At 44.4% G+C, this 11,960-nt stretch overlaps 1 protein-coding gene across 2 annotated transcripts in view; it reads right to left on the bottom strand.

Annotated features, from left to right (window-relative positions):
• Positions 1-3,615: 3,615 nt before the first annotated feature.
• Positions 3,616-11,960, bottom strand: part of Thumpd2 (THUMP domain containing 2) — a 46,876-nt gene continuing 38,531 nt past the window's right edge. For both annotated transcript variants that reach the window (XM_057789902.1, XM_057789911.1), the window contains one exon: positions 3,616-4,309. In XM_057789902.1, coding sequence (XP_057645885.1) covers positions 3,871-4,309 — 439 coding nt within the window. In that variant the 3' untranslated portion in view covers positions 3,616-3,870. The remainder of the gene's footprint in view (positions 4,310-11,960) is intronic.

Below are 11,960 nucleotides of genomic sequence, written 5' to 3'. Positions count from 1 at the left end.
GTTCTCCCTCTGGCTGGGGTCTTCTCTTTCTCCTAGTAAATTCCTGGGGAAATTTCCATTTCTTTGGGGTCCATTGTTCCAACAGTGTGACAGAGTCACAGGTGTCCCTTTAGAGAATCTCATTTCTCCCAGGCCAGAACTTGTCCATCTTCACAGTTACACAACTGTCCTAACCTAGCAAACGAATGATGTCAGTTGTTTCTTATTTCTTATGTCTGCCCCCCCCCCCCCCCCGCCCCAATGTTTGAACTCAACTAGGGCTTTGGGTCATGAACGTGCTTCAGGCTCAGAACAGCTCTGTGATGATTAATCCTGACAGTTTGATGGGGTTTAGAATCACCATGGAGACAGACCTCTGTCAATGTCCATGAGGGAGTTTCTGAATTAGGTGGGAAGACCCACCTTCATGTGAGCTGACAGCATTTTCATGGACTGGGGTCCTGGACTGAATGAACAGAAAAATTAAAGTGAACAGCTTTGCCTTCTGTTTCCTGGTAGACTGTGACCAACTGCTTCATGATCTTGTCACCATACCAAGTTACAAGGGACGGTAGGTAATGTCAAACCCTGAGTCACAATATACTTGTTCTTATGTTGCTTTTAGCAGGTATTTTGTGGCAGCAGAAGCAATGAACACAAGGGCTTTGGCAACAATAGGTATGTAGTATTTATTGTGTAGGATAGGACTGAGAGGCAGTTTAGTGTCAAAGGTCCACTTACCATTGAAGCCTCGTGAGCCTTCACACTGACCAGTGGACAGCAGTGGCATCTAGAACTTCAGGGATGAGGGCTAACAGAGGTCACTGTCGGCCCGCAATGGAAAGAGAGGTCTAGATGTCCCCTTTGCTTAGTGAGTTATTTTAATTGGTCATAATTCTTTCCTTGGAAAGTTCTCCCTTCCCTCCTTCCATTCGAAGGGCTTGATGTACAGTATTAAGACTTATTGTGGGAATTAGCTAACTATAACCAACTATAATTGGTTAACTATAACTTGCCGGTGGTTCCAGTAAGAGCTTAGTTGTCGTTTTCCAGCTACTCATAAGAAGTGAGACTTTATAGACTTCCTTGTCGTCGGTGTTGAGTGGCATCTAGGGCTGTTTAACTTTGTCTCCCTTACCCACGGCCCTGGGGATAAGGCATGGAAGGTACCACTCAGGCCCTGGACTCCACATGTGTCTGTCCCCTTGACAGCTGTTTCTTTGCCTCTCTCACACAGTGCTCATCTTCTCTACTGAGATCAGGCCTACTGAGACAGCAGCATCCTACATCCCCCACCTCCACAGTCCAGCCCTACAGAGATACTTCCACCCTCAATGCTGAAGCAGAAGACACATTTTGGGGGGCTTTGGGAGAGAAAGAATTGAAGGGTGGGCAAATATGTCTATTCCAATGCTTCCCTGTATAAGGCTTTTGATTCTTCAATATACCTTGAATTCTGCTATTCAGATTCAGGTAGTGAGGGAAGCTACTAAGCTTAGGCTTCAGTTGACCACATATTCAAATGGTTAGAGCCCTTCTGTCTTAGCCAGTGTTCTGTTGCTATGATAAGACACCATGACCAAGGAAGCCCTTATAAAATAAAGCTCTTAATTGGGACTGGCTCACAGTTCCAGAGGTTTAGTCCATTATCATCATGATGGCATACAGGAGGTCATGTGAGAGGTGGCTGAGAGTTGTACGCCTGGATCCACAGGTAGCAGGAAGAGAAAACCATTGGGTCTGGCTTGGGCTTTTGAAACCTCAAAGCCCACCCCCAGTGACATACTTCCAATAAGACCACACCTCCTAATCCTTCTCAAGTAGTGTCACTCCCCGATGACTAAGCATTCAAACAGATGGTCCTATGGGGGCTATTCTTATTCAAACCACCATACCTTCCCAGGTCCCCATTCCATTATAGACACAGAGGCCTATATTAACTGCATCAATTGCAACAGATCTAGTTTTGGCCCAAAATTAAATTTTAGTTAAGATTGAACAGACCCCCTTCCGTCCCACTTTTGTCTATCAATTAGCAATCTTCAGAGTTCTGCTGCACAAGCCCTTTTCTCCCTAGGTCCCAAGGCTGCTGGGTTCCGTCTTCAGTCGAAGTCCTAGAAGCCACAAGACATGAAGAACACCTGCTAATGAATGTGGGCTTGCTCAACAGGAGCACCCAGAAGCCTGAGTGGGGTTGAGGAGGTGAGTCATCCGGGTCTCCATTCAGGTCTAAGGTCTCTCCTCATCATGTACTAACTTCTTCCACCTACAAGACCCAGCTAGGCTGTGAATTCAACTGATATAACGTGGTACCTCACAGGCTCCTATTCTGAGTTTGCTCTTTTGCTTCCTCAGTCCAGTGGTGACCAGAAGGGGCTGTCTTCACATAATCCTGGGTAAATCCCAGCATCCCCGGTCTTCACAAGCCCATATTTCTCAGCTCCACACGGGTGGCATTTTGTTATGAGTGTCTGTTCTATGCATTGCCGGATGCTTCACAGTTCCTTGTTTTTATTCATTAGACTCCAGTTTTCTCTCTCTGCCTCCTAAGGTGGCAGCCAGAAAGTCTGAGGACATTGCCATACGTCATCTACAGACAAAGTTGCCCCTGGCTGAGACCACTGCACTGGCTCAAGAAGGAAGGACTATGTGAACCTGAATGTCTTCTCCTGGGCTGTCAAGTTCTGTTATTAACAAAGGCTACTCCACAGAGCTGGTGTTCCTCAGGGTCTTTACGCAGCCCAAGGTAGTTGGTAAGCAGAGGAGCAATGGATTGTTTCACTACCAAGACCCGCCACCAGCTTGTTACAATGCTATCTATAACCTGTTTTTCACCCAGCCAGGCTGTACAACCAAGAGCACACTCACATTTCTGGGGCCTTTTGCCCCTAAGTGTCTAGTTCCATATTAGCATCCTAGTTGCTAGCAAGCAATCTAGAGTTTGAGCAAAGGCAGAACGTATTCAAGGTTAGCATGCAGCATTACAAATTCACCCAGCAAAGCCAGAAAGCCAGCCTAGGAGCTAAAACTCCAGGGCAGGGATGACAAAGACCCCCTTGCTACTGCTGCTGCTGCACACAGACACAGCCTGCACTAGTACCTTCATGGGGGTGGAGCTAGAATAAACACCAGACCCCACTTGAAAGGCAAATTATGGTGGAGATGAGAGTCACAGACAGGAAATTCCTAAACATAGGGTGGTTGCTCAAATGGTGTCAAATGTGACAGGAAGTGAGTTAGTATATAAAAGGTCAAATAAGAAAATGTATGTTCACTACCTTCCAATTTCCCTTTCTCAATCAACAAACACAACAAACACATTGACTCTCTACAGAGAAAGTAAGGAACAATTTCATTAAAGCTTTTTCATAAAAGCAAATTCCAGGGGCTAGAGAGATGGCTCAGTGGATAAGAGCACTTGCTGCTCTTGCTGAGGACCTGGATTTAGTTGCCAGCACCCACACGACAGCTCACAGCCAACTGTAACTCCAGTTCTAGGGGACACGATGCTGTCTTCTGTTCCTCCAGCAACACTACACACATGGCACACCTACACCCAGGTAGACACGCATACAAAGACATGAAACAAAAACAAATCTTTTAAAAAAGCAAAATGCATTTTCATCATATTGAGGAATTCCAGATTACTGTTATCTGATGTTTTACAAAATATGAGTCATCAATTATGGCAAATAAAAATTATTTTCATTTCAATGAAGAAGCAAATTATAGGTTAAAAATCAAGTTTAATATGTAAAAAAAGTTACACATAAAAGGTTTCTCATTTCTAAAAGTTTGATTTCTGGCATGAAGCAGTTTTCAGACAGAATCTTCAAAATCTTCACCAAGTGCTTTTTGTCATGAACACTGAGTCCTGGAGAGCGGGAGGCCTTACTCAGCTGCACCCACCTGCAGAGGCTGTGCACTTGGGCTCTGGGGCTCTGAGGAATCCTGGAGATGGGGGGATTCCTGAAGGGCTGCCATCTGCCGATGAGCTCCAGGCTCATGGTGTCCAGCTGGTGACAGTCTAGAAGCATGCACCTTCTCATATTTACATATGAATGCATCTGTTTTTCCAAGGCTAACTTTGAAGCACTCCACTGGCACCAGGGAGCCACAGGGCAACACTCTGCTTGGGCACTGGGAGCTACTGGTTTTACATGAAGGCGATGCTGTGCCTGGTGCGCCAGTTCTTTTGTCAGGATTCATCTCAGGGTCGGCGATGTTGTCTTGGGACGTTAGGGGGATGCTGTTGCCTCCACAGTCTCCAAGGTACCTGTGGTGATCCTCACTGAGCAGCAAGACCATGGCTCCACCAACACACAGCACTCTGACAAAAAATGGTAATTGGAATGAGTATTTCCTTCTTCTGAAACAACAAACAATCCTGATTTATTTAAAAATAGTTGTTAATCTGAAATTTAATTTTATCTATTTAAACACAAGGGTTTTGATAATTAGGTAGCATCTTCTATAATGCATATTCATTATAGTAATTATGGAATCTCTAGTACAAATCTGCTTTAATTATCTATTTTTGCTCTACTTAAAAGGCAAGCTTCAAAGTAATTTGTAGTCACATTCTAACAAATGATTGTATAATGAAGAAGGTGAACGGTAGCATCCTATGGAGTCAGCATATTCAAGAAAGCACAGGCCGATGGCAGAGTCACCAGGGAGGAGTTGGGCATGAACAAAGGGGTGATTAAGAAAAGACTTCATAAAGGGAAAACCCTGAAACTCTGACTTTTGAGAGTTTATTTCCTCAGTCATTCAAGTGCTGCCAGTACCAAAAGCACGAGTGACTAAAGGACCACAGCAGCGAGGGGGGCCAGGAGCAGGCAGAGAATGAGGCTCGGGAGTGACAGGAAGGGGTCAAGGCTGGGAGGCAGTGGGGTAGAAGCAACAGGAGGCACTGGCAGTGGTTTCACCCTGGTGAAGGACCTGGAAAGAGGAAGCAGAGCTCAGTCTGGAGTATGATGCCACTCTGAGTAACTGCCAAGGGACAGATGGGGGCTCTGAGACCGGCAAGAGAGGAGGTTTAATGATAAAGCCACAATGGCTGGGATCATTCGGGTAGCAGCAGGCTAAGAGGGACGCAAAGGCAGTGAGCAGGGACATCACCTGTAAGGAAGGACCATGGGAGAGAGCCAGGAGACACACTCTAGAGAAAACTGGGATAACAGTGGTGCCACGGAGGCCAAGGGAAAGTGGCCCTAAGTGTCAAAAGCCACAGGACCACCAAGTGGCCAAGAGTAGATGCCACCAGTGAGCCTGGGGACAGAAGGCCCAGGAGTAAGGAGATAATGAGCTGGGACAGCAGGGTCTTGTTTCCACTCCTGATTCCCTTCCCACCGTTGCTCCCTGGTGTTCATTCAGATGGAGATACAGATGTCTGGTCGCTCTGTAGCTGCTTTGCTTGGCATCAGGCAAATTCTAGACTGTCCTAAGGCACTCACGGCTGCTCCTGCCTTTCTAGACTCACTGCTGATCCACTTTCTTCTTGCCAGGGATCTTCCTTCAGTTGCTCAAACTCAATAACCTGCTTCTGTTTGCTTCTGTTGTTTGTTCTGTTTGCCTCTGCTAGCTCTCCACTTAACACACATTCCCTTGTGTGCTTTCTCATTCTCAAGGCCCCTAGAACTCTACCTCTGTGGAGACACAAGCATCTCTTGACTATGCCTAAGGTGGTATCCTGTCCTATTCCCCAACTGCAGCATGATCGGAAACACTGCTGTGTGTACCATCATGCCACTCTGACAGGAGCGACCTCACCTGTCTGTCCACGGCTGTTTCCTCATCACCTAGTGCAGGACACATGACATTCACAAGCATCTTAGGAAAGGCTGAGTCACTTAGAAAGAACAGGGAGATAAAATGGCTCAAGACAAGAGAGGAAAGTGGGGAGACTATGGTTCTTGGGGAAGGGACTGGGAGAGGCAGCCTAGATGGAGGAGAGAAGCCACACCTACACAGACCAGGTAGGAGAAGGTCCACTGTGGCTGGATGCTGGAGACAGAAACAAGAAAACTACAAATATCTCCAAACATATAAAATAAATATTGGCAATGATACATAATCTTTTAACTCATTTCATTACCAAAGATGAAAAGACTGAGGCTTCTGCATGGTAAGACTGAGACAAACAAACATTCTTGATGACGGAATTGGTATAACACTTTCGGGAGAGCAGGCTAGTTATATATAGTATCACCAATATGGAGTATCTTCATCCCTGGAGTGTTACCTCTCTGAAACTATCCCAAGAAGACGTAACAGAGTAGCAGCAGTGTGATGGTGTTCAGTAATGGTGACAGCTAATACTTACCCAGTGTGTGCTGTATGCCAGCCCCTGTTTCAAATGCTCCGTGTATCACATACCATTTAACCCTTCAACTATCCTTTCTAGTCTGTACCCCAGCACTGCTATTTTATAGACAACGTCAGAAAACATCTTTCTTTTCTAGCCCATATGCAAGACCAGACTCTTCACACGGTGTTTACCAACTTATTACAAAAGATGACCCAAAGTTCTCTGATGAGTGTTCCTGACCTCTTCCCATGTACATGCACAGAATTTCTTACAAAAGACCTATTCAGAAATTATAATATTGCTCAAAATCTTTGCCAGTATATTGGTTCCTGATATTAATGGTAATATCTTTAAAATGTTATCATTAAAAGGGTGAGAAAACTGTGTACTAAACCCTAGAAAAGATTTCTCTTCTACACGTGCCCCTGTGAGACCAGGGCAGATGGTAACAATGGCGATGCCACTGGACCCTGTGAGGCCAGGGCAGATGGTAACAATGACGATACCACTGGACCATGGAGCACAGCAGGTCTCAGCCACCTAAACCACCTACTGCCAACCCCCTGCCTCAGGCAGCTTGGTGTACTCACTGGTCATTGAGTAACCTTGCTGCTGCATTGCTCACTGAACATTGGCATGAATAAAAACATGGCCCCTTTAAAAAAATTCTTTCACGACTTCCAAATTTTACTGGAAACTGTCTTCTTCCCTGAGACCATTCTAGGCTTCTTTGGCACACGGAGCTTTCTCCTTTCTTCAAGGCGAGCAAGGTGCATTTCAAATTTTGTTCATGTATTTTACATGGAAATAGTTAGAACAAAGCTCAAATGTTCATCAAATTCCTAACTGCTCTGTCCTGATGAAATGGTTAACTGGGCAGCACGCACAGCTCAAGCCATCACAGGAATCCATATTCCTTCTTGGGGGCTGCATTTGTGTGACAAACGGAGCCATCTATTTCCACTGCCATTACAAGTAGGTTTACTAAGCGCCTTTCCCCTTAATTTTACTAACACAAATCTTCTTTTGATTTTTGGATGTCTACACCTATAAACACCCCTGAATTATTGAGAGACAAGCTATATGTATTTAACTATGAATATATATCCCTGCTTACTTTCCAAGAAGTGGCTTATGCGAGAAAGTCTGGGTAGGAGCTAAGGTGCCAAGCACTGTGCAGTGCTGAGAGCTGTTCTGAGACCTTTAGATCCACAGAATCTCCGGACAATACTTGAAGGTATGTATTATGATAACAAAATTAGATAGGAAGTGGTCAGCAGTCCGCTTATGCCAGAGGAATTACGGAGTAACAAAACCCAGACTGGATTCAGTCGTTTGCTTTCTGAGGCTGTGCTCTCAGGCACTGCTGTTGTCTATAGGAACCTAAAACCACGGCAGTCTAAAGTCAGGTCACAAAGGCTGGGCGCAGGTAGCAAGGAAGCTGGGCAAAGAAGGGAAACCCCTTATATTCAAATGCATTCTTATCCATGCAGGAAATCTTGAATACTCATCTTTCTGACTCTGTGTAAACATTTAAACTGACTGACGGTGGGCAGGCAGGCACATCCATTACTATCTCACTTCCACAGAAGCTGCTTTCTGCAACCCCACCTCCCACCTAGTTAGGTTCGCAGGCCGCACTTCTGAGCCCGGGCAGTACAAAAGAATCACACTGGCAGCTTGTAAGAAACATACCCAGGCCCAATCCTAAATTAAATTAGAAATGTGGACAATAGTGGGGGATGGGCAATAGTGTTTTAAAAATGCTCCTGCAATGACTGTAACAGGAAGTCAGGGTGTGACGAGAGGGGAATTAATATTGGCTCTGGGGATATTCAAGAGATGCCTGTATCACACGCTGTTTTGAGTGAGGTGGGACCAGGGACCCAGGCACAGGGAGTGGTTTGGCTCTTCTTTAAAATTTATTTCGTTCATCTATGTTTATGCACCCACATGCCACGGCACACCCACGCGGAGGTCAGAGCTGTCATTCCAGACCCCCACCTCACATGGGAGCATCGGCACTGCAAAGGTAGGTGTGCTATACTACAGGGGGTCACTGGCTGGGACGCAAGAGAGGGTCTAGTAAGTAAAGTGCTTGCCACACAAACATGAGGACCCAAGGTCAAATCCCAAGCACTCATGCAGAGGAACAGATGAGGTGGTGTGTGCCGGAGATCCTAGCACAGGGGTTGGTGAGGCAGAAACTCCTGGGGCTTGCTGGTCGCAGTCAAGCTGATTCTGAGAGCTCTGTGTTCAGAGAATCTATGTCCAAAAACTGTGTGGAGAGTGACTCAGAAAGACATCACCAGAGACGTGAACAAACACACATGCACACACGCAAATGAGAAACATGATGCACCCAGTTGACAAGAGGCAGTGAAACGCCTAACAGGCAGGCTTAGAGCTCGGGCCAGGCTATGACTCCCTCAAGGAATGTTAGCCTCGACACTGAATTTTCTCCTCCCCAAATACATCCTTAGCTGGTGACATATTATTCCCTGGCAGGCTCATAGCATTCATGTTGTTCAGGTCCATCAAATGTCCAGCTGACATGGACCAAAAATAAGGGATTACCTTATTTTTGTCTACTTATTCCTGTATCAATATAAATGACTGGAAAATGTTTATCTGGGTCTCACTGAACCTCTCCACAAAATACTTCTGTTAAATGATATTCTGAGATCAACACTGGAAAGCTTGGTATGGAGAATATTCTGCATTTTCACTTCCTGCTGGCAATGGTCCTGCCCCTCCCATTCTGGCCCGTGGTTCAGCAGCTCTGCCATCAGGCACAGGTTCATCTTTCTGGGCCCCAGTTCCTCATTATAGAGTGTGGAGTCTGACCTTGAGGATGCATGATTGGGAGGATTAGAAGGATACATTGGTAACTGGAGCAAAAGTCATTTTTTCTCAATAAAATTAATGGTATAAGAAGACACAGAAAACATAGTTTAAAATTTTTAACTTTTAGAAAATTAAACACTAAAACCCATACATCCCCTGTGACCGCAGTGGCTCCCTGAGACACAGACACTGCCTGCAGCGATTGAACCAAGAGGTGAGTGACTGGTCTTCCAGCTGGACACTATGAAAAGGCCAAACCTAAGACAGAAGAAGAATACCAGCTCAAAGGCACAGAAAATGTACTCAACAAAATCACAGAAGAAACTTTTTCAGCCTAAAGAAATGCCGGAGCTGGAGAGATGGGCCAGAGGTTAAGAGCACTGCCTGCTGTTCCAGAGGTCCTGAGTTCAATTCCCAGCAACCACATGGTGGCTCACAACTATCTATAGCAAGATCTGGTGCCCTCTTCTGGTCTGCAGGCATATATGCAGACAGAATACTGTATACATAGTGGATAAATAAATCTTTAAAAAAAAGAGAGAGAGGTTTTTGTTTTTCCGTATAAAGTTGATTATTGTATTTTCCAGATCTGTGAAGAATTTTGATGGGATATTGATGGGGACTGCATTGAGTCTATAGATTGCTTTTGGTAGAATTGCCATTTTTACTATGTTGATCCTCCCAATCCAAGAGCAAGGGAGATCCTTCCATTTTCTGGTGTCCTCTTCAATTTCTTTCTTCAAAGACTTAAAGTTCTTGTCAAATAGATCTTTTACTTCCTTGGTCAGAGTTACCCCAAGATATATTATGCTATTTGTGGCTATCGTGAAAGGTGATGCTTCTCTGATTTCCCTCTCTGCTTCCTTATTCTTGTGCAACCACTTTGGAAAGCAATATGATGGTTTCTCAGGAAATTTGGGATCAACCTACCCCTGGATGCAGCAATACCACTCTTGGGAATATACCCAAGAGATGCCCTATCATGCAACAAAAGTATATGCTCAACTATGTTCATAGCAGCATTGTTTGTAATAGCCAAAATCTGGAAACAACCTAGATGCCCTTCAATGGAAGAATGGATGAAGAAAGTATGGAGTATATGCATATTAGAGTACTACTCAGCAGTAAAAAACAATGACTTCTTGGATTTTGCATACAAATGGACGGAAATAGAGAACACTATCCTGAGTGAGGTAAGCCAGACCCAAAAAGAGGAACATGGGATGTACTCACTCATATTTGGTTTCTAGACATAAATAAAGGACATTGAGCCTTTAATTTGTGATCCTAGAGAACCTAAATAAGAAGGTGAACCCAAAGAAAAACATAAAAGCATCCTCCTGAATATTAACCTTCATCAGGCGATGAAAGGAGACAGAGACAGAGACCCACATTGAAGCATCGGATTGAAATCTCAAGGTCCAAATCAGGAGCAGGAGAGAGAGCACGAGCAAGGAACTCAGGACCGCGAGGGGTGCACCCACACACTGAGACAATGGGGATGTTCTATCGGGAACTCACCAAGGCCAGCTGGCCTGGGTCTGAAAAAGCATGGGATAAAACCGGACTCGCAGAACATAGCGGACAATGAGGACTACTGAGAACTCAAGAACAATGGCAATGGGTTTTTGATCCTACTGCACGTACTGGCTTTGTGGGAGCCTAGGCAGTTTGGATTCTCACCTTACTAGACCTGGATGGAGGTGGGTGGTCCTTGGTCTTCGCACAGGGCAGGGAACCCTGATTGCTCTTTGGGCTGACGAGGGAGGGGGACTTGATGGGGGAGGGGGAGGGAAATGGGAGGCGGTGGCGAGGAGGCAGAAATCTTTAATAAATAAATAAATAAATAAAATGGGAAGACATTTGAAAAAAAAAGAGAGAGAGAGAAAGAAATGCCTATGAAGATAGAAGATGCTTACAGAACACCAACTAGATTGGACTAAAAAATAAAAAAAATAAAGAAAAATCTCCTTGCCACATAACAATCAAACCACTAAACATACAGAATAAAGAAAGAACATTAAGAGCTACAAGAAAAAAGGCCAAGTAACATATACAGGCAGACCCATCAGAATAACACCCAGCTTCTTAATAGAGACTCTGAAAGCCTGAAGGTCCTGGACAGGTGTTATGTAGACACTAAGAGACCATGGATGTCAGCACAGACTACTATACCCAGCAAAACTTTGAATCACCATAGACAGAGAAAACAAGATATTCTATGACAAAGCAAGATTTAAACAATACCTATCCACAAATCTAATCATACAGAAAGCACTAGAAGGGAAATTCCAACCCATGAAAGTTAGCTGCACCCACAAAAACACAGGCATTAGATAATACCACACCAGCAAATCCCAAAGGAAAACACACACACAATACCACCACCAAAAAAAAACAAAAATAAGAGGAACTAACAATCACTGATCTTTAACATCTCTTAATATCAATGAACTCCATTTGTGTATAAAAATACACATGCTAACAGAATGGATATGAAAACAGGATTCATCCTTTTGCTGCATATGAAAAACAACACACCTCAACCTCAAAGACAGACATTACTTCAGAGTAAAGGGTTGGGAAAAGGTTGGACCTAAGAAACAAGTAAGTGTACTATCCTAACAAAATAGACTCCACACTAAAATCACTCAGAAGAGATGGAGAAGGACACTTCATACACATCACAAGAAAAATCCATCAAAATGAAGTCTCAAATACAAGAGCATCCACATACGTAAAAGAAACATTACTAAAGCTTAAATCGCACATCAAACTCCACACACTAATAATAGGAGACTTCAACACCCCACTCTCACCA

The sequence above is a fragment of the Chionomys nivalis genome, chromosome 1 (assembly GCF_950005125.1).
Source record: "Chionomys nivalis chromosome 1, mChiNiv1.1, whole genome shotgun sequence".
NCBI lineage: Eukaryota > Metazoa > Chordata > Mammalia > Rodentia > Cricetidae > Chionomys > Chionomys nivalis.
Note: the sequence above shows the minus strand (reverse complement) of the source record. Positions and strands in the feature narration are given on the sequence as shown.